The sequence below is a fragment of the Barbatula barbatula genome (genome assembly GCF_947034865.1).
Source record: "Barbatula barbatula genome assembly, chromosome: 7".
Lineage (NCBI taxonomy): Eukaryota > Metazoa > Chordata > Actinopteri > Cypriniformes > Nemacheilidae > Barbatula > Barbatula barbatula.
In genome coordinates, this window is record NC_136770.1 from 16,861,475 (window position 1) to 16,883,830 (window position 22,356).

At 39.3% G+C, this 22,356-nt stretch overlaps 4 protein-coding genes across 4 annotated transcripts in view; 2 read left to right on the top strand and 2 right to left on the bottom strand.

Moving 5' to 3' along the window:
* Nucleotides 1-292: 292 nt before the first annotated feature.
* On the bottom strand, nucleotides 293-5,157 carry ccdc17 (coiled-coil domain containing 17; the record flags this gene model as incomplete). Its single annotated transcript, XM_079461029.1, has 14 exons — nucleotides 293-301; nucleotides 394-507; nucleotides 671-893; nucleotides 986-1,180; nucleotides 1,290-1,375; nucleotides 1,493-1,668; nucleotides 2,767-2,877; nucleotides 3,160-3,293; nucleotides 3,391-3,498; nucleotides 3,560-3,701; nucleotides 4,059-4,188; nucleotides 4,284-4,337; nucleotides 4,411-4,509; nucleotides 4,945-5,157. 14 exons carry the CDS (start codon nucleotides 5,155-5,157, stop codon nucleotides 293-295), a joined length of 1,794 nt encoding a protein of 597 aa, XP_079317155.1.
* On the bottom strand, nucleotides 4,862-15,274 carry gpbp1l1 (GC-rich promoter binding protein 1-like 1). The gene is made up of 12 exons (XM_079461281.1): nucleotides 14,849-15,274; nucleotides 11,778-12,955; nucleotides 11,067-11,180; nucleotides 10,757-10,886; nucleotides 10,360-10,676; nucleotides 10,135-10,210; nucleotides 9,721-9,917; nucleotides 9,445-9,585; nucleotides 8,077-8,232; nucleotides 7,566-7,684; nucleotides 7,381-7,480; nucleotides 4,862-7,280 (listed from the first exon to the last, which is right to left on the bottom strand). The coding sequence occupies exons 3-12, from the start codon at nucleotides 11,124-11,126 to the stop codon at nucleotides 7,125-7,127; spliced, it is 1,452 nt and encodes a 483-aa protein (XP_079317407.1). The 5' UTR covers nucleotides 11,127-11,180; nucleotides 11,778-12,955; nucleotides 14,849-15,274; the 3' UTR covers nucleotides 4,862-7,124.
* A 1,314-nt stretch (nucleotides 15,275-16,588) lies between these two features.
* On the top strand, nucleotides 16,589-17,962 carry tmem69 (transmembrane protein 69). Its single transcript, XM_079461359.1, has 3 exons — nucleotides 16,589-16,671; nucleotides 16,881-16,930; nucleotides 17,126-17,962. The coding sequence occupies exons 2-3, from the start codon at nucleotides 16,886-16,888 to the stop codon at nucleotides 17,834-17,836; spliced, it is 756 nt and encodes a 251-aa protein (XP_079317485.1). The 5' UTR covers nucleotides 16,589-16,671; nucleotides 16,881-16,885; the 3' UTR covers nucleotides 17,837-17,962.
* Nucleotides 17,963-18,939: 977 nt separating this feature from the next.
* The window catches only part of mast2 (microtubule associated serine/threonine kinase 2), a 108,124-nt gene continuing 104,707 nt past the window's right edge, over nucleotides 18,940-22,356 (top strand). The window contains exon 1 of the mRNA XM_079460784.1: nucleotides 18,940-20,033. Within this exon, the coding sequence (XP_079316910.1) occupies nucleotides 19,953-20,033 (81 nt within the window). The 5' untranslated portion in view covers nucleotides 18,940-19,952. The remainder of the gene's footprint in view (nucleotides 20,034-22,356) is intronic.

Genomic DNA, 22,356 nt, shown 5'->3' on the forward strand with positions numbered 1-22,356 from the left:
AGACTTTAATATGAAGTTGTGGGGGTTTTGTATGTGCATTGATGTCTAGACCAATAAGAATTGAATAGAAACAGACCACAAATAAAACATTTGCTTTCATAAACATGATATAAGAGTTGTGAAAAGGAACATTTTTCCAAAATAATTGTTCAAATATTTAATTTCAGGCTCTAATTGGATTTCATTGCAGGAGAAACCACATTATCTGTCTTTGGCAGTGATGGAGGTACTGGATTGGATGATGGTTGTAATGTTTGCTGTGTTGTACGGGTTGCTGGGATTGAAGGAGTGTTTAAGACACCTAAAAAAGACAATTACGAGGCTGATGTTTTATGAGGTTAAACATCCATCTGTTAAAAATTAAAGTAACACTTAAGATTCATTGTTGCATACCATGGGTGGGTACTTGTATTGGCTAATATTGTTGTTGTTGTCAACCTTTGCTAGGGTCTGTACATCTTCGTCACAAACATTTACTACCCGAACACAAAGTTCTATGTTACCAATCTAAAAAGAAAATCATTCTGAGCATTATATCATTTGAAACTGTTAGAACATATTAAGAAACAGAATTATCTAAAGGTATGTCAATCATCTAAAACACACGATACACCCAAGTCTAGAGAGACTCAAATGGCAGCTCAAGGCTTGATGAGAGATGTATACTGACCTGAGGCACAAAATTGAGCTGAGCTGGGGTAAGAGATATTTGAACTGGTAGAGATCGAAAAGGAAGTTTCCAATGACCGCTGTAAAAATGTTTGTGCTGGTCAAAAAGCTCAAGCTTAGCCCAGCCTCGAGTCACAAACCCCCCATTGTCATGATTGTACAAATCAAGACCTTCAGAGGCCTGGATCTCCACGACCAAAGAGAGGTTTGAAGATGGTTGTATTCTGTATAAAACAGAAGTCTTAAGATGTACACATCCTAGTCTAAACAATATACAGTGTATAAAACATTCAATGCTTTTATGTCTGAGCCCTACCTTGGCACAGGCTGTTTAACAGCCAGTATGGCAAAGTTTCCAGGACTCTTGGTGGATGGCAGGCATAGCACAGGTGGCATGGGGGTGGTCTGTCCCAACTTCTGGTCATTACAATATAAGCCCACCAACAAACGCACTGCTCTCATAGTGGCTTCCATACCTATTACCAGGTCAAAGAAGATCACAAAGCCAGCCCTGTACACACACAGATTCAGACAATAGCTAGATATTCATCTTATCGCAGTGTATAAGTATGACATAGCTGTAAATTGGAAAACAAAAATAAATCTAGAGTTTGTCTTACACAGGATCATACGGAGCAGGACCAAAGGTTTCCGTTGGATCAATTACATGGTGACCCATTGGTGAAGACTGCTTAAAACTTTCATCCTGCATTGATAAAGGAGATTTTCCAGAACCTTCCATCAGTGTGGGATCTGATGAATTCTAAATGATTCCTTAAATGTAATTTACAAGACAAAAGTGTTTGCACATGTCGGAGCTCACCAGTGAAAGAGCAGGGGTGGTCAGTGACAGAGCGGATTGAGGAAAAAGAGGTGAAGTGGGAGGAGTAGGAGGCGGCCTTCTCTCTCTGCCCTTCTCTATTTCTCTTTCAAGATAGACGATCTCAGCTTGAAGGCTAGACATATGATGAATGTGGTCCTTCTGGATAACATTGAGCCCTGGTTTAAAAAAAGATACCAAGCAAAAACAATTAATCTAAATGATCAGAAATTGAAATATAGTAGAAACAAAATAGTACACTAAAGGCGGCCAGATGGTATACATTTTGTGCTGGTCAAATTTTCTAGATCAAATGTGCACTCATTTTGGCATCAAATGTCATACAGTCGCTTGGAAGAGGATGCTGAGTTTGTGATGGTTCTCTCCTGACGTTTTGCAAAGAAGGGAGTCTTTATTATACACTGCTCAAAAAAATAAAGGGAACACCTGATCATCACAGCTCAACAGCAAGTCGGTTAACCCTCAGGACTATCAACCAACCCGGTAAGCAAGCATAAGTGATTGTGAACCATTTTCACTTGTTTTGGTGCAAATAAAAGTGACAACAGGTACACTGGAGAGGCAACAACAAGGGTGGTCTGGGGAGGACCATTCTTAGCGGGTCTAACAGACGTGTTATGAAGTATTGGGATGAAATCCTCAACTCTATTGTCAGATCTTATCCTGGTGCAGTGCAGAGCCCTCCTGGTGCATGATAATACCCGACCTTATGTGGCCAGAATCTCTAGGCTGTTTCTGGATGATGAAGGCATTGATGACATTGACTGGCCCCTCACGTTCCCCAGACCTAAATCCAGTTGAGAACCTCTGGGATCTCACGAATCCAAAGCCATTAAGTAGCACCATAGACTGCCCAGGAGCTCTGATCCAGGTCTGAGAGGACGTTTCACAAGAGACCATGTGCAATCTCATCAGGAGTACGCCCAGACATTGCAGGGAGTTCATATGGGCACGTAGGGCTATGCACATTACTGACTAACATTATGAGTTACTGTGGTAAAACTTTAAAAGTTGAATGAGCCAATATTTCAATTTTTCCATTAATTCATGCCTTGAATGTGTTTATAATTTTGGCTTTCATTTACCATTGTCACATAGTTTTTCCCGCAGGTTATGCAAAGTATGTAAGTGAAGAGATTTAACCTGCATATTTTGTTCATTGAGATCTAATGTAGTGTGATTTGGGTGTTACCTTTATTATTTTTTGAGCGGTGTATATTAAAGTCCACCTGTTAAAGTGTACATTAAAGAACCACCTTTCTGCCTCTCTCTGGCCAGCTGCATTCTGAAGATTTCCTCCTCAAGTCTCTGGTTCTCCTGCTCCACAGCAAGAAGCTCAGGGTCCAACAACCTGTGAGGAGACTTCCCTGCGGGAAAGACAAAAGAAATAAGAAATATTGGCCATAAATGGGTATAATGGTCCTGAAAGTATTTGCATATTTAAGACACTTTAAACGTATAAAAAATGATTAACTTTTAAACCAAGTGTCAAATGCAAATTTCACAAAAGAAGTTTTTTATACATTGTTTGGAAACCGTTTCAGTGAAACTTATCAACAGAAGCTGTCAGAGTAATATTTAATGTTCAATTAAAAGATGTTCATACATTTCTGAGTGTGATATGCCACAACACTAAATATACTACTTACCTCTTCCTTTTGCCCTGTCATCAGCTTTAGGTTTTGTCTGCTCCAGTGTCAGAGCCTCAGTCTGAAGGTCATGCATGTGGGCCAGAAACTCTGGATCCGAACCACCTGACTGCATGTATGCAAGACACAAAGCTCTGTTTCGAATACACATTCATGTGTAAGTGTTCAAAGTCCATCCACAGACAACTGGCTATATTTTTCATTTATAAGCTACAGTATCACTAAACAAACCTGATCTGGGCAGAGAGGGGTCCCTCCACAGATGAGATCAGATCAAAATTGATATGTTGCGTCTTTATGTCCACTGGTGGGTTAGAAGGGACTTCACTTGGGCTGGGTCTATAAAATAAACATGTATGAAATATGCACATTCTTTGAAAACCTTTTTTCACCCTCTTACCCTTTATTTGAGTCGATGCGAGAGCTGATCTGATGTAGGACCTCCTCGTTCTTCTGTTCCTGATATCTCAGCTCATGCAGCACTTCCTCTAGATGAGCCGTTCTGTCACGTCCTGCCAACTCTGCAAGCCGCTGGTCAATCTCTGGATCAACATAAGAGTAAAAACAGATAGACACAAACCTGTCCAAATGAGCTAGCAACCAAACACATAGCATGATATTACAGTTGCTATAGAAAAGTTAAAGACCAGGGAACTCCGAACCTTTGAATGGTGTTTCGGGGACTTTGTTAATGTTCACGGGTTTAGTTGACCCACCGTATTACTCATTTAAAAAATAAAAAATATAATGTATTGTGCAAAATTATTATGTAATTTTTAGACCCCCAACCTTTCGTTTTGACTCCCCTTGTCGTGTGAATATTGCTAGCATGTGTTCTTTTAAAGACAGCATGTATTTTACATTATTGTTCGTTGTTTCTTGCCAACAGAGAAACTCACCCTCTCTCTCCTTCTCCAGTTGCTGGTTATATGCCCTGATCTCAGCCAACCTCTTTTTATGACTCTTCAACAATTGTTGAGCCTTCTCCTCATTAGCTCTCTGCTGAAATGAACTCTGTTTCTCACAGACACAATGAGCAATACACATAAAAACACACTATTCATATTACAAACACATTTTGCACATGTCAGAATCGCATTCATGTTGGATGAAGTGAAACTGACCTCGGTTTGTCTTCTGGTCAGGCTTTCTTCAATAGAAATCCTCAGTTTTTGAAACTGAAATCAAAGGTTCACATGAAGTATAAGTCCACTTATGAAGTCCATTATATGACTGCATGTGGTCCCGTACCTCTTCGGTGAGTTTGCTTAAAGTATTATTTTCTAACAGGCGGTCTTGTGATTTAGCTGGTGGACTTGCTTTCTGATCCACCGGCTGGTTCATCTGATCCTTCAGTTGGCCAATGGAAGATATGCACAGGCGTTATTACTTCGAACCAACAACAAGGAATTTACTTTTGGTGTTCCTTTAGCTTATTTGGAAAGGTTAGATACTTTAACGGGTGGTTGGTTTTTTTTCAAAACCATTGGTGTTATGGACATGACTGATACTGCATTATTAAAATGTTACATTTCTTGATATTTATTATGGTGCCATTGATCTAAGCAAGTAAATAGCTATTTCTGAGGGAGGGCAACATGTGTAAGTCACGATCGTTGACTTAATAGAACATTGCCTTAAACAGTAAACGGTATCAGCACATAACTACACATGAAACAATATAAAACACCATACCATATTTCATTCAAAACATATTTTATTTTATAATACACGACATATGTTCAAATGCAAGGTTCCAAATGATTTAATAATTAAGCTACTTACAATGATAAAATCAGGTGTCCTTGCCCTTGTGGGATGCATCGTCTTCATGGATGCTTGCTCTATTTCAATGTGTTCCATTCGTCCTCTCTGTAGAGCTACTGGATATTTTAAGTCTGTGCCGATGCAAAATCTGGCCTTGTGTTTATTTAGAAGTCCAACAGAATGAAATGCCATCTTACAAATGTCACAAATGAATTCCCTTAGGCTTTCCATCTTTCCACTGAACAATAATTTTCCTTCCTAATTCTTAAAAACCGAACTGATTTACAGAAATATAGAAAACTTGTTGGGTTGGCTGCCTGGTAAGAATGAACTGCATTGGTTGACTGATGAGATTTGTTTGTTGGTAACAATCACCATGGAAAAGGGGAGTGGAAAGAAAGGGTGGGGATCAAGCAAGAGAAATCCAGCCCTACATTTTTTATGCTATTTATGTATGTGTGAAATATTTCTTAGCAGAATACGAAAGGCAGGACATGATTGGCAAACGGATGCAAAATATTTATTACAATTATTTCTCTGATCTTTTCATTTTGACGCATTTATTTACGTCTGCCCATCTCACAGATAAAACCATACACGTCAACTTTTTCTCTTTTCAAATCTGTAAATAATGTTATCAAAATAATCTTCCAAAACTCACAATTTTTTATTCTTATATTTTTTACAATCCACCCTGAATATCAAGGCTGCAGAAACAATATAATGCAAACAAAAGAAGAAAAAAACTATTAATGTGGGAATTTTTACAGCTGTACCAAAATTAAAAAAGAAACTTAAATCTGTGATGAAGCCATTTTTATACCCTATCAGCAAAAACAAGGTACAAAAAAAAAGGAGATGCACAATTTAAACCAGCAGTCCCTCATGAAATAAAGAACTTGAACGAAGAAGGCTCTCTACTTTACTGCCAGCAGCAGGGATAGAACTGAGCATCCAGATGTAACCTCAAATGAACTGTGTAAAGAACAACATAGCAGAACAAAGCGTGCAAGCCATCTCACTGAATCGTTCAAAGTTCACAGTAATTACAAACCATTGCTTGCTTGGATCAATTCCAGCATTGTAAACATTACATAAGCCCAATAATGTTTAATGCCTTTCTATTCCATTGGTTAGATTTGATCAGGGTTTTGCGGCGAAGGTTTTTTATTTATTGTATATCCCATTTATCATCTACATGCAATGACTGTGAAGCTTTGGAAAATGATTGCCTCAGCATTAATAAGCATAAGAACGCTTATAGAGCAACTCTGAAATGTTCAGGATTTCTATGTTTTAAATCAAGCCGCTTTAAATGTTCCAGAAAAAACGTTGACACCACATAAGGGTAAGAAAGGAGATAGTCGGTTTATGATTCATTTTCTAAACAGAACCCAACCTCTGTGCATTGAAACTCTCCAGAACTTAACAAAACATAAGACCCTTCCATCCAAACGTTACCTTTATTCAAAAGCCAGCTCCTGACAAACTCTAGGTTGCAAATCTAACCTTTAAACATCCTTTAAGGTACGCTCACATGTGAACTTGGCAGACAGATGAAATCAGGAATATTAGTAAGATTTTGACATTGCAGAGTGAAAATCAGCAGAGTTTGGTGGAACCGGAGCCAGAAATGGACTGATGTTCTAGCTGCCAGACCACACATGACAGTCCACTGAATGTTGCTTAAGTTCTTCCGTGCTGCAGCTACGTGCGGCTGGCTCGAGTTCATTTCTGAGGGACTGGTAGAAACGTCGCAGTCAGTGGCTCACAATGATTGTTTCATCTTAATGCTACGAATTGTTTTCGCGGAAAGGAAGAAAATACGTTTAGAAAGGTGTCGAAGCCATCTCAGAGAACATGATGTCATATTTCATGTTAAATCGCGGTTATAATTGGTGTTATATGAATTAGTCTTTTTTTCCCAAGCAAAACAAAAAAAACATCTGGTGGAAGGGTGTGTGGCTTTCTTTGACATTTCTAAAAATGCAGATAAGGAAACAGAGGAGGAAATCAAACAGAAAGACACTGCCTATGAAGTGACAAGTGAATGCCTTTTACTCTCCAGCTGAGATATGACCAATGTTCCTAGTCCATGAAAAGATTATTTTCTCTTTCAGCTTGAAATACATGGATGTGATGGAGGGAAGAATTTAAGAGAGAGAATCGGATATGGGGGAGGGGTGTTTAAAGCCACATTAGGTATCATCATCATCGGAGGTTTGGCTACTACTGCTCGTCTCAGACTCGGAGCCCTCTTCCAGGTCAGGGTTAGGAGTGGTCCTCCAGTTCAGCAGGGTCCCACCACGTGGCTTCGGGAGCACACCGTTACGTCCCAAACCAATCTTCTTCATCTGACATGAAAACAAACGTACGGTCAGTGTTGGACGAAATTACCTTTACAACAAGCCTCCGCTCTCAAAAGCGAAACAATTTCCATTGATCGACAAAAACCTGCTCAGTTTTAGCTTGAAACTCTTTGAGTTCATCTTCGGTGAGGGGCTGGAAGTCATCGTTTTCTGGGAATTCCTGCCAACCCATGGCCTTCAGCAACCTGTCACAGAGGATGTGTATGTGGTTTAAAGATAGCTTGTATGTTTCTGATGGTATAGAACGGGCTGGAATGTGTTGACTCTGACCTGTGTTCAGCCTCCAGAGAACTGGACAAGTGCTCTGTGTCGGAGTCACTGAGAGAGTGGGAGATGCCGTTCTCATGACTCTCTCCAAATTCTTTTGGTTCAGGAGTGCTCGCCTCTCCCTAAACATGAGGATAACCAACACAAAAAAAAGGCTTCAGCAAACAAAAACTGAATCTGAAGCAAAACCAAAAAAACAAGATTGAAAGCACTGGAACTTCTTATAGTACACATCACTTGATCCAAAACAAAATAAACATAGTTTCACACCTGAAATTTTTGTGGTGTACCTGAAATTTCTTTTTCGCTGTAATTACAACCATACAAATTACACATTTGTGTACTTAAAAAGTGTGTATTTCACATACTAAAAATATAGTCTTTGTTACTTCTATTCACAGTGTCTCAAAATAACACAGTTAAGTACACTTAGATCTTAAGTACACTAAGATTTCTTCATTGACTGTCATAAGACTCAAAAGCTCAGTCAGCTCAAAGCCGAGTTCACCCACACCTCTGCTGGAGCTCCGGGGCTATGGCAGCCACTCAGATCCCCGTTCCTCTCGTCCTTTAGTCCCCGTAGGAACTCACTTTTACGGTCTGTGCTGCGCCGCATCAGCTTTAGCCGTGAGGGGGTGATGTCTATTGGAGGGGTGGTGCTGGAGGGTAGCTACAAAAGTAACAAAACCACACTGGTTTTGAGATATCACATTGATTGTTTATAATCTTTAGAAAATAAACATGACAAAAGTGCCAACAAGGAAATAACTAAGTCCGACATTTATAACAAGTTTTTCATAAATTGGTTTGTTCTGTAAATGGCCAATTAAAGTAAAACTAAGGAATTTCTAGTCAATTATTTAAAGGGGGGGATGCAACGGTTTTTCATGCATTCTGACTAATTTACAATGTTTAACATGCCTGCTTTTCATGCTTAACATGGTCAACTTGTCGAAATCAGTTTCGTAACAACTTTTCTTAGTCCCTTATTGGACTATTCTCCTGGAAAAGCACACCTACGCGTAAACTAAGGAGAGCGGGAGAAGGAACATGCGCACAGGTCACTTTCACTTAAACTACGTTCGTGAAGTTCAGCTGTGTTTGTTGGTTCACTGCATGTGGGTGATGAATGTTATAGACAGTTTCATCGGACGCGCATGCGCCTGACCCCCATTAAACTTCCGGTTTGTGTTTGGCTAGTGTCTAATAATATAACCATTTTATTTTTAAAATATTCATTCGTATTATAATTTTACTGTATAAAAGTAAAATTTGTTGAATGTTCATTTTATTAAATAAACAATTTTTTAAATGGGTCCTGTAGTTCGGTCGCATTTAAACAAACAGTATGGTACATTGACATCTAGCGACTGAGCTTGGTCTAGCAGTCTAAATTGAAAATACTGGAGAGGCAAGTTGTGCCAAGTAACGGTTAATTCCGGATTCTTTTGATTGTAATTAGAAATAGTCCACAGGCACACTATTGTTTGTAAATGTGTTCCGAAATTGGATTTGGAGATCGTTTGAAACTGATAGATATGGTAAAGGAAGCCAGACACGAACCGAACGCGGTAAGTGAAACTGAGTCATATGTCTTTGTTCCCCCCCGCATGCATCGTATGTTTTAGGAAATAATCACACTAAATATTCTAAATAAACATCTTCTATAAATGTGATTAAACTAAAGACTCTTCTGATATTTTAATCGTACGATACTACTCTAGTACTCAAGATTAACATTTCATATGCAGAAACTGTCTGAGTTACAGCCACTTTAATCAATTACAAAAATGTCAAGCTGAACTATTAGTGTGACATTGCTGCCTTACATCAATCATATTTATTCAAATGTGATTAAGTACTTGTGCCCACAACTCTATACCTCTTTAGAAGTGCCATGGGCAGGTGCACTGACAGGCGTCAGAGGTTTGGTCACAGAAACAGGGCTTGTGAAGGCCGAATCCCGCCCAGAGTAATGCAAACCCACTTTAGTTTCCCTTCCATTGGGTTTCCATGGGCCAGACTACAAAAAAGCACAAATGTTTTATTTAAAGGTATGATTTTACTAGTGTATACAAAGTCACCCTCTTAGGAAGACGTCAGGAGGAACAAAACATCACACAACTACTATTTTCAGGTCCACTAGCTCAAAATGTACCTTGCTGGGGGCAGTGGCAGTTTTGGGCACCAGATTCTTGTAGACACTGGGACCAGGGATGGGGACTTTAGAGCCATTGGCAGGTAGAGGGCCGGCACTGGCAAAGCCAGCAGAGAATGCAGCACTGGGGTCCTCCTTAGACATTTTCTTAATGACCAGCATCTTAGACATGGCCTGCTTAGCACTAGGAGGGTTCTCTGTAACAGAGGCAGACACTAACATTAGTGTGCAATGCATGTCACACTCTTTTACAGGTAGTGATTACAGAAAATAAACAGGATTCATGCAAACTTGTGCATAACTGTTTTACACAAAGGATTCCAGTAACTTTGATAAAAAGCATTTAAATGCAAACCAGACCAATAACAACATGTATCTGAAACAAAGACAGTACATGAATGAAAGCTGCCTTACCCCATACTCCTGCTGGAGTCCCGATGGCACGAGCCTGACTTGCTGGCTTTCCAGTTGTCTCTGGATTCAAGGAGGGCTGAAATTTGAAAATGCCACACAGAAAACAACTCAGTATGCAGTCAGTTCATAAATCATACCTCTCTAAATACACAAACATTTAATTCATGCCTAGCAGGGGTGTGATCACACATGGGAAGCAAGCTACTCACTACTAACGCTACTTACAAAATCCTCATCGACAAACTTGAGCTTGTCGTCATTACGCTCCTCATCAGAGTATCTCTCCTGATACGGGCCACCTTTGCGTGCATGAAAGTTTCCATTTCGCTGGCGGTGAACCCCTTGCCTGTCCCTTTCGCCCCCACCGCGTTTGATGTGCCGGGCATGGTGGTGGTGAGGAGCCTCCTGGCCCCTCTGTGCCCCATGCCAGCTGGGGGTCTCCTTCCATCCAGGTCCGCCACCTAATCCCCCCTGACTCCCCTTGGCGACACCAGAATCTACAGAGTCGTGCCTCAACAGAGACGGCTGCTGCCACCCATCACCTAAAGAGAGAACAAACACAACTGTCACACCGAGCAAATAAAAAGCACATCTCAACTCAATATGCAAAGGTTTCATCTACCTCCAGGGGCTCGGAGCGGGTCATTGTTGAAAAAGCCATCGGAGGAGTTGTGTCTTCGACGGTTTACTCCCGGCCGGCCGTCGCCGCGGGGAAAGTGCTCTCCATGCTTTTCAACGGGGGCAGCAGGGGACTAAATCGCACAAATTAAACATCCATCAGCTGCATTTAGCCCTTGCAGGCAGCTTTACAAAGTTTATTTTAGAAAATAATGATTAGGCTTTGAACTCAAGAGAAATAAGAACAGGCTTTGAGTCGCGCCGTCCTGAATAAAAAAAAAGGCACAAAGTGAATGCAAAGTCAGTTGCAATACCTTGGCGGGCTGAGGCGTGGAGAAATTAAGCCAGGCAGGAACAAAGTCATGCTGCGCCATTTAGGTCCAGTGTCTCCCGTCAGTGGATGGAGGCATCAAACCTCATGGCCTGAACTTTAAAATAAAGCAACAACAAATCAAACATCTCCATAATCTCTTATCTCCAACATTTTAATAGATGAAGTGTGTGCTTTCTGAAGGGCTAAATATATTAACAGTTTTCAAACTGTTACGTTAGTCTGTAAAACTGAGGATGCCGCTGCATAACTGGTTGTTGCTGTGTTGGGATTCTCACAGAGATGAACAATATTACAATGGACCACACTTTAAGGAAATAAACCAACGAATGGCTCACAGTCAAACTATTCATGTACTGTGTTTTACATTTTTTGTGTTTTTCTAATTTTCCCCTGTAAAGCTGCTTTGGAACAATGCAAATTGTGAAAAGCGCTATATAAATAAAATTGAATTGAACAGTCATCCCTTTATATAACAGGATCTGTAAGACATTCTCTTTTTTTTAAGCATGTAAAACATGAAATTTCCCTACTACCTGACATACTTTGAAATTAAAAACATTGCATTAAATTCCACGTACTTGCTCGTTGAAGTGTTACCAATTCAACTAAACCAGCACTTAAACAAAGACTAACAGTTTCAATAAACTGGTTAAATTATATTCACAAAACTAAACAAAATGTGGTTTCTTACCCCAGAGACAAAGGCTCTGTAGTTCGATGGCCCTGTTCTCAGCTGTGTTTGTGTAGAGGGCCCAACTAATGCACTTTCACAGGCTCCGCAGCCTCAGGATACCAGCAGCTCCTGCCACAGGCAAACTCCAGTTTCCAGGATGGTGCAGTAAGGGGGAGGAAGTGAAACTCTTGCAGCTGTCACACGCTCTGTCGTCTTATTCCCGTGCAAGGTGAAATCGTACGATGATGGAAGAAATCAATGTGAATGGCGTGCGGTTGTGGAATAGTAAATGTGTTTGATCAGTAATGCCCGAGTGCCTCTCCAGCACACCCTTAGTTCACTGTCGATGGCAGATTGCATTCAGGTCGACTGAATACAAATGAAAGAATCCAAAATATTTAGACTCTGTCCGTTTGAGTCTTGGCTCAACAAGTGTCTTATTCTGGGGATTTGTGGAAGCAGCACGCCGTGCCTGCTCTGACACTCAGGAGCCCCTTTACGAACTCATTTTCAGATGAAGACACGCACAGTGACAAAAATGAAAGTGGGGCTGTACCACACAAAGCTCTTATGCGGAAAGTGTTGATCGAAGTACGTTCACCTCATCAAAACAGTCGAGGTGGTACGTTGGGGCAAAAAGGGGTGGGGGCTGATTTGTCACATCACAATAGCTAAGAGTGCTTTATGTTATGAAGTCATGGGAATTGATCTAGCCTTCAACAGCTCATACTTTGGATGATTCAGTGAAAAGAACATTGAAGGAAAAACTTGACATCTTTAATTCTTTCCCTTCATGACTGATCAATGGATGCTGAACCGATTTCACGTCAGGCAACTAGAAAATCGTAAAGTAAATATGATTTGATTCCAAACCACACTTCTGATCCCCCAGTTCATCAAATTAGAAGGGAGTTCCACAGAGGAATAACGTGCTGACAAGTTGCACAGATTCTTCACAAAGGTGTCGATAAACACGGTGTACCGTACATTGGTGATTCAACAGCCAATGAAAACAAACCAAAGTGTCCAGGTGTAAGCAAACCTTGAACATTCAATGTGGAAACAACAGATGTACTCCAGCTAGTATTATTGCATGATGGGAGATCTCAGGTCTTGTGAAATTTCTCCAGTCAGAGAAGAAATCCAATCCAGGTCGTTCCTCCTCCAGATCTTCACGATTAATCTGCAGACCAACTCTGTAAAACAGAACAACCAGTATTGACACACATTTAATTTATTTTTATGGGATAATCATCACATACAGCATGGATAAAACCAATGCTTTGGCTAACATTTGTTTGAAAACGCATGTCTTTCTCTCTGTTTTGGCCTTTCGTCCGTACTGAGATGCGGCAAATCCCATTTGATAGCATTAATGTCAGTTCATTAATACTTCAGATTGCATTTTAAGAGACTAAATATTTAATTACTCGCAGTTATTGTTTGCCAGCGGAGCGCAAGTTTAGTTTCACTTTTGCAGGTTTATAGTCTTGTGTTACTGGCAGCAACATCTCTAAGTTACCTCACTGTCCTGCAATTTAGAAAACTGTGTTTTTGCTCCACAATGCCACGACATAAGGCCGACAGTAAATAAACGCCAGAAATGACACAAACTGACATGTCTTTATGCTTTTACACATGCGCAGTACATGGATGTAAGCATTTTCAGTCGTTTCAGTGTGGATGGGCAGCGTTTGGGAAACGCTAGTTATGGACGAAGAGTGTTTTGAAAACGAAAACTTCAACTTAAAACACACTAGTGTAGACAACATCTTCATTTCTTAAGGCAAATGTGTAAATTACATGACATCAGGCAGTGTTCTGCGGCCAAAATAGCTTTATCCATTTAACTATTTGAAATAAAAATGTTCAGTTCTTTATTACACATGCAGTTTTAATAACCTTGCATTATAAAATGAATATATTAAAAATATTTAAATTCATGCATATATAAATGTCATGCAGAATAACCGAATTAAAGTCAACAGCAAAACCAGTCTATACCCAATCCATACATATTGCTATAAGGTCTTCTTGAAAAACGAAGTTTGACAGCACAGCATCTGATATCACGGCATACAAAACTGTACGAACTACTTTATAAAAAAATATATGCAATAATCCATCAAACTCGTGAGCTTGCTTTCCTTCTTTAAAATGTTCATTGCCATGAAGTAAGGAAAATGTCTAGGCAGGATAAAAATGTACAAACTTCCCTCAAACTCAAGCAAAATCTGAAAGTGACATTGAAGACCGCCTATCTGTAAGTTTAGGCATCATATGCGCTTATTGAAAGACCACAACGTTGTATAGTTCGAAATCTTAATAGATTTTTCAGACAAAGCCCTTGGTGAATTTAAATAACAGGGCCATACATGAATTAGCCAAGCAAGCCAACAACTCAGCTAACCAAATCGACCTAGACTAGAATCCTTATCAGTACCTGCGGTTTATCTTAATGCCTAACATGACTATTCATCCCTTTGTCAATATATTTAAAGTGAAACACGTATGCGCACGGCCATCAAATATCTAACATTACATTAATCGAAACCAAGCTATTTCTATAATGCAAAAACAGTTACAGTAGTATCTAAACTAAATGAAAGCTGAAGGCAGGTTTAGAATTAGCAGGAGTTAGCTGCACGATACCAACTAGAAAAAACTTTCATGGTTTTTGTGATAATAGCAAGCTAACATTTTATACATTCACCCAAAAGTTCTATAGCTTACAGAAGTTGAAAAAAGATAACAGTAAACTAACGTTTGTATGTCTACTTACAGAACACTCGCTAGCACGACAGTTAGCAGACTAGGCCATTCAAAGTGTGTATAAAGCCTAACCCCACACACTAGTTGGTCAAATCTGATATTTTAAGACTAACGAGACTTTCGGTCGTCATTCGACGTTTGCATTGCTTATTGACGGTCAAATATAATAAGTCTTGCCTCTTGTTGTGAGAGTATGCGTGTTGTTTTAGCCACGGCGCGAGCTAAGCTACGATAGCACTCCGAGCAGAAATAAAGTGTTGTAAAATGGCTCCCTCTCGGCACCAAACCATCGAATAAACAACTCGATGTAGACCTACCTTTTTGATCCTTTGTCTATCCCAATAAATTAATCAAAGACAACGATGCACCGCTTGTCAAGTCAATTTGACAGTTTAGAGGTTGTCGTATTTCAGAATATGTCTTTTGGTTGTTTTTTAATCACGCTCGGTCCGACTTTGCCAATCCATCTAGCTTGTTCCTGTCTACTCCTGCAAAGACGAGCTAATCGATCGCAGAGCAGAGCGACCTGCTTGGACGCGTCATAACAGTCATTTGCCAAAGCTCGAGCCAGACTATTGGACTCGGCAAAAAGCTTGAAACCAGCAGAGCGCCGAATTTTGAAGTTAATATCAATCTTTGTTAACTATAAGGAATGGATCGTTGGTAAAGAGGACGCGAGCAGGCGTTGTAGACTGGGTACCTCCTTTAATGCAAATTCGTCGCATAGTCACCGGAGGAATCCCACGAGTCCACGTTGTCTGATTGAATTTGACTGCCATTAGCAAACGTAAAATGCAAAAACAGACAAATTTCGTTTTGCCCTAAATATTGCATGCATTGATAAAATTGGCATCTAAACGTTTAACAGTGTTGTCTATATGATAATGAAACAAGTTACTAAAGTACTACTTACGGCCAACATTTCTTGCTAATAATAATGTTTATAGTTTACCACTCTATAATCCTGTGTATATATTTATTTTATATTATTTTGCTATAAATACTTTTTATGACACCGCTTGGACTGGAGCCCCTCCCAGCATTTGGGCCACAGGCAGGGTAGGCCTACATAGGTGACTGAATAGACAATTTATATACAATGCTATTTTAAACCAGTTGTAATAGTTTTGGCTCATATTATATATATATTTTTTATTTAGCCATGAATCCTTTGTGTGCAGTATAACCACAGCCTTTGCCACAGGTTGCTACATGCTGACTGCAGAGAAAGTTTCTGAAAACTGGCAGGACAGATGACCAGAAAAATTGTAGTGGCTCTTGGGTCACTACTTCAGGAACACAACACAACAAATTGATTTAGAGCTGTGAATATAGCTTGCCAGATAACGTTAGTATGAGTCATGTCAGGTGTCAAGCCATATGACAAATGCTAGACCCCCCACACCCACAACATTCAGTGTGCTGTTCAGACAACATAATATCAAATCCCTTTATTGTCACTCAACCATATACACAAGTGCAACAGTAGGTGAAAAACTTGGGTGCAGTTCCGACCAACATTGCAGTATGACAGATATGAGACAGACAGAATTTTAGATTATAAGCAACAAAAAATGTACAATAGACATTTTCCTGTACATATTTACACAATAAACATTTACAATATACATTTTCCTGTACATATTTGGGCAGTAAAAGTGTTTAACCATAGTATAACGAATGACACAAAATGATAACATATAATTTACATATAACTACACATTTATATACATATGCAACTTTCTGCATAAGATGAAAGCTACTTCCGTGCCACCAGATCCTCTCCTGTTTCATCTGTATTCCTCTGATCATTGTCTTCCTTTTTCTTGTGTTATGTATTCAGTATTGCCTTTAAATACACACGCAAAATATTTATTGTATAAAATATAGTATATCTTGTAGTTATTCTAAACACTCAAGTCGCAGGAGACTCAAATCACCCAAAGCGTACTGTAACTAGACATTCTACCATATATTATATAATAGCTCCATGAAGGACTTTTATTACAACTTCCGCAAGACTTTTATTTCTAGTTTACGGCCATTTTCGTCTTGTTATGTGTGTGACTTCACATTGCTATACGAGTAGTTATGACCTTCTCCTGATTAATAATCCCAATTTTATTTTACGACAATAGAGGTATGGTTCTAAAATGCGTAATGATAGTATCTCACACGTAACGATATTGTTACTAAAATATGAATAATGTAATACATGTACTAGCCTACCTGCTAGCGGTGGGTCGACAGCTGCTCGTGATTTCTGCTTAACGTTACCGCTTGAACCTGTCATTCACTTTTAATACATCGCTGCGATGCTAAGAATTTAATATTTCCTATATTTTGCAGGTACAATGTTGGCAAGTATAATAGGACGAAATGTCTTTGGTAAATCTAAGGTGAGTTAAACACGTTGCCACACTGTTGTAAAGGGGTGATGTTAATTAAATCACATTTCAGTTTTGTTTAAATGATCAATTTCAAATATACCTAAATACTTTTTTTAAATACTAAATACAATGTTCTGTGCTTTATGGTTATTATCAGCAAGAGACAATTGTATTTATTGGCTTATTCTCTCTCCTGGTTAACAGACAAGGCAGTGGAGTGGCCTTTTGCAGGTGTCTAAGAAGTTTTCAAGTATAGGGCATCGGACCACTCACCCTTTACCACTGTTTATTAGAGGTTTATATGGACAGCTGTGCCCAAGACCTGTTGCAAGTGCTGTTCTGGGACCCCAGTCATTTCACTGGTCTGCACAAAGATTAAAGAAACGGCCACAGGAAGAGAGCCCACCAAAAGAACTTGACCTGATTCGTTATGACATGAGAGACATAAAGAAAGCTCCCAAGCCAGCCCTCTATCTCGGATTAGCTGGTCTTATACCTTTTGTATCAGCTCCTCTTCTTATGGCTGTTTCAGAGGTCTATCTTCCTGAAGTTGCATTTGCTCAAGTCGCATACGGAGCCTCCATTGTTTCCTTTCTCGGAGGAACACGCTGGGGCTTTGCCTTGCCGGCTGGGAGTCCAGCAAAACTCGACTGGCTTAATTTAGCAAACAGTGTGGTCCCCCCACTTATTGCTTGGGTATCGCTCCTTTTTAGCCATGATATTACACAGTCTGCTATCATTGTGACAATGGGGCTTGGGATAGCATTGCATTATGACCTGTCACTCCTGCCAACATACCCCAGCTGGTTTAAAGCATTGAGGACAATCCTCACAGTTGTAGCATTTTTGTCCTTGGTGGGTACTATTGTTATTAAGCAGTTTTATCCGGAGAAAAGGTATTATACTGATAATTGATTGATACATTTTTGTAGCATGTTTGGATATAAGAAGATGAATGAGTGAAGAAGAGTAAACTGACGGGTATCAATGGCACAATATATTGTACAGTCCAAACATGTAAATATTAAATAGTTTGACCTGATTACGATGTTGACTGATTTTCTGTCTTAATGTATGCAATTTTCCCTATTGAAAACAACATTTAGTTTATTATTGAAAAGTAGTGAAATTTAAGCAATTACTATGGCACTGTTATACCTCATACATTTCACATTTTTGCTTTGATCACTGGCCTTGCATTATTATAAAATACATTGACACAGACACAGTCTTAAAAGTTAAGTTATCTGATGACTGTCAAGATTTCACCAATGAAAAAGTTAACTTACTATTCACAACATTTGTTGATTCCTGAATGTCAATTATGTGAAATTATTATATTGTATTATCTCTTTTTAATGATATTAGAGCAAAACCATGTAGCATTGGTCTGTGCTATAGTCAAATATATTTTCTTTTTAGATGTCCCTTGTCTATTTTTAAAATGTTACTTTTGAACTAAATCCACCGGTTCATAATTCAGTACTGCAAACCCTTACATTTTGATTTGCATTTAAACAAACATGGAAAACTTGTCATCTTGTCTATCTATCCATAGAGCCTACACTTAAAAATAACTACAATGATATACTGAACACATTTTTAAGCATTTTTTGCTCACCGGAGCTTAATATTCTATTACATAAGGGCCCGGTTTCATAGACAAGGCTTAAGACAGGACTATGCCTTGTTAATTTAGGCCATTTAAGTCGCTTTTATTAAAATGCCTTAGAGAAACGAATTACTGATGTGCATATTGAGACAAAATAATGGAACTGGTATATTTTAAGAAATGTCAAGGGAAAGTTATTTTCAGTTAAGACTCAAAATCCATTTTAGTCTGGGACTAGTTTTAAGCCTTGTCTAGGAAACCGAGGCAAGATGTTCTAAATTCCAATATTATCACATTCGTGTCAGCAGATGGCAGCAAAGACACAGTAAAGTCGTATTCACCAAGAGCCTCGATTTTCCCTCGCCATGTAACATGAGGGGAGAAACGTTCTCAGATCAGTGCTCAGGTTTATGCGCAAGACTCAACCGTACAGGTTCCGCTCGTAAAGAGTGAACTCGGATCAGGATACTGGGACGAAGACATGACCGTTCTCTCAATCCGCGCTTCAGGAAGCTACTACACTTCCACATCGCGACGACATGTACCGGTTATGATTATTAGCTAATACAATCGCTACTGAGCAATCTTTTGGACCGGTCGGACTGATGTTTAAAGACGCGGGAGTCTGGGACTCAAGGAGAAATGCGTATGAAACCATCCGTGTCAAAACAGAGGTCGCGCACTAGACCTGACTCACGAAACATGATGAACAGTTGAGCTCGCGCGCTGTGTTCAGGTCGGTGTATCTCCTCAGTTGACTGAATAAAAAGTTTGTCATTTTGTAGGTCTTTGTTTTCGGTATTTCTAAAACAACCGCGGAATGATTATGCATTAGTTGCCAGAGAAGTGAAAATCCACTGGCTGACTTCAGCCTCAACCAAGCACGTTGGAAATGCTGCATTATTCAGTGTTATGTTGACCTGACGTGATAACCAGAGGAGTCAGTGCCTCATTTTGACAGACACGAACGCGGCGAGTTTATTTACTTGAGATTTTTGAACAGTCCCTTTATTTTTGTTAAACAACAAAGCAGTTTATTTTGCGGATGTTGTTCAACTTTATCAACAAACAGCTAGCAGGCTAGCGGATTTTGGAGGAGTTCCGCCGGCAGCCTTGGCGCGCTTACACAGCATAGTTTACAGAGAACCATATACGTGAAATAGGACTTAAAGAAAAAAGAAAACACCAGTGCTCTAATGGCAACGCATATTGTAAATTAATAGTTCAGAGAGCAACATTCAAACCCGGAGTCGGAAGGGCGAACCTGCGCACCTCATTGATTCTGTCTTTGTCTTCGTGGATCAAAGTTGATGAGAGGTTTGCTCACTATGTGTCGGAGCAAGATTCGTTTCGACATCTAGACGCACTGAGCACCAGTTCGATATAGTAATCGTGTTTCGTCAGTCCACATCCAGCAGTATGAAGAGAACCGAGAGCAAAAACAAAAGGAAGCTCTGTACACCTGAGCAGCAAGACAGCAGCACCGAAGGAAAAGAAGAGGTAGGTGATCGTTCATATTGATGTACATGCCAATATTGTACGTACTCTGTTTTCCCCTATAGAAATACAGTTCCGTGTCTACACCGGATGCGACATGTGCAGCATCCAGTGTGGACAACATTTAAAATTATAATGGGTTCTAATGTCATGTCGTGTCGCATCGTGCCGGTCGCCTTTTGTCTAGACACGGTGGGTATTGGTTGATGTGAACATTGAACCTTTCATAATCTAGATCATCCACTCATGATATAAAGGCAGGACTTCTACTTTGTTGAGCTTTCTTTCTTTCTTTCTTTCTTTCTTTCTTTCTTTCTTTCTTTCTTTCTTTCTTTCTTTCTTTCTTTCTTTCTTTCTTTCTTTCTTTCTTTCTTTTCTTGAACTGGTAAGCATAACTATACATCCCTCAAGAAATCAGAGTGGACACTTGAGTTTTGTGTCTTGTGTTTTATGTATACACATTTTGTATATTTAGCTTACATGCTGAATGTTGTTTATGTCTCTTGCATTTAATTACAGCATAGAATTTAATGATGAGGTGTAAGTACAGTAAATCTGTGAAGTGAGCCTTTGAATATTCTTATTGACTGTCAAATGTGAAAATGACAAAGAATTATATATTGATATCATTTCCAGTAATGCTGTAAATACAATGCAGTAGATTAAGTGGTAACCGAAAGTCTCACTGTTCAAGGGGTTGTTGTTACCGTAAATTCATACTCCTTGTATGGTAAGACAACCGCACTTGGTTAGATAATGGAAAATGGGTTACAACATGTTGTTGATGTTTCTTAAGATTAATTCCCTTTTGGCATGTTGGCTTCATGCTTAACCTTTATGCTGAAACAAGAGCAAAAAGAAGGCAGCATTCTACTATGTGCCTCTCGACATTGCTGTAGTAAGTTCTGTTTGTTGCGTCCGTCTTGTTAAAAGTAGGTGCCACATTCTCACCAGTTAGTTTGTGGGGTTATAAAATATTCAGCTTATTGGTCCATCATTGAAGTTATTTGAAGTATTGAGAGCATCCTCGGATGACATACATGAATAGTACCGTTTTATTTATTAGGGAACATTTAGATTATACATTAACTTCATAGGCTTTATGATGGGGTAAATATATAACTGGGATTTTGCTTCTGTGGACTTAATGAGTCAGTGAAGGATTTCACTTTCTTTTGCAACATGTCTTTCATATACAATGCACAGGTGTCTGGACATTTGCTGTATAATAGGTTGTTTGCACATGATGTCATGGCACTGGGCGAAGTGCCGATGGAGGGCAGCAAGTGATTTGTGTTTTGTGTACCGTCCAAGTAAATGTGTTGTATGGGAAATGCTGATATATATACATTATACTTTTACTGTGAAGACTATGAAGTGTTAATTTATATTTAACTCCTATATTCAGTAATAACCACAGATAGACCAACTTAACACCTTAAAAACACTCATAATTTCTTTTGTGTGTTTGTTTTATTATATTTGCTTATAATTTGTACTAATTGTATTACTTACTGATACACTTTGTTTGACTATATGAAATGGCTGAGTTAGGCTAATAGTTTTATGGTATTATAACCTTATTTATTAAGAAAACAGAGAAAAAAACAAACAAATATACAATATCATTTATTTACTACTTTTTTGTGGTAGGACAAGTAAAAATGTACGCAGGGCCAGGAAACATTTTGATTTGAAGAATGTATAATAATCGTTATAATCGTGCAACCGTGATTATTCCTCTGACTATAATCGTCTCTAGTCGTGTAGCACAGACTAGTCAAAAATACATTACAAAGCACCTCTCTGTTCTGCAAAAGTTTGAGCGTGTCAAAAGGGATTAATAAATAAATAAACAAACCCAACTGGTCAAATGTCCTCTGGCTTCACAGATCACTACTCGTCATTAGAACTGGTTTAGTAGATCAAGTTATTACTTGTAATATCAATAAACAATGCCTATGTCATGCTGGTGGTGTAGTTGACATGCCAGCCTGCGGGCTCCCTCACGGTCGACTGCCGGCCACACAAACAGAATAAAAAAAACATAAAGTCCAGGCCTGGTCCTCTCTCGTCGTACCCTCCCGTCGCTCGGCCTTTTATGCTTCCGGAGCTCCTCTGTGAGAGATGCGAGACCGGTGCAACGAGCAGCTTTCACTCATTATCCCTCGCATCACCGGCCTCACGCCGTTAATAATAAATGTAGTAATAAATATCTAAACATGCAAGCTATGATATTGTGACTCATCATTTACCTTTTAATTGGGTTTGCAGGGGTGGAAATAGTTGGAAAAACATCCAGAGGTGATCTCGTTGTATTACAGCA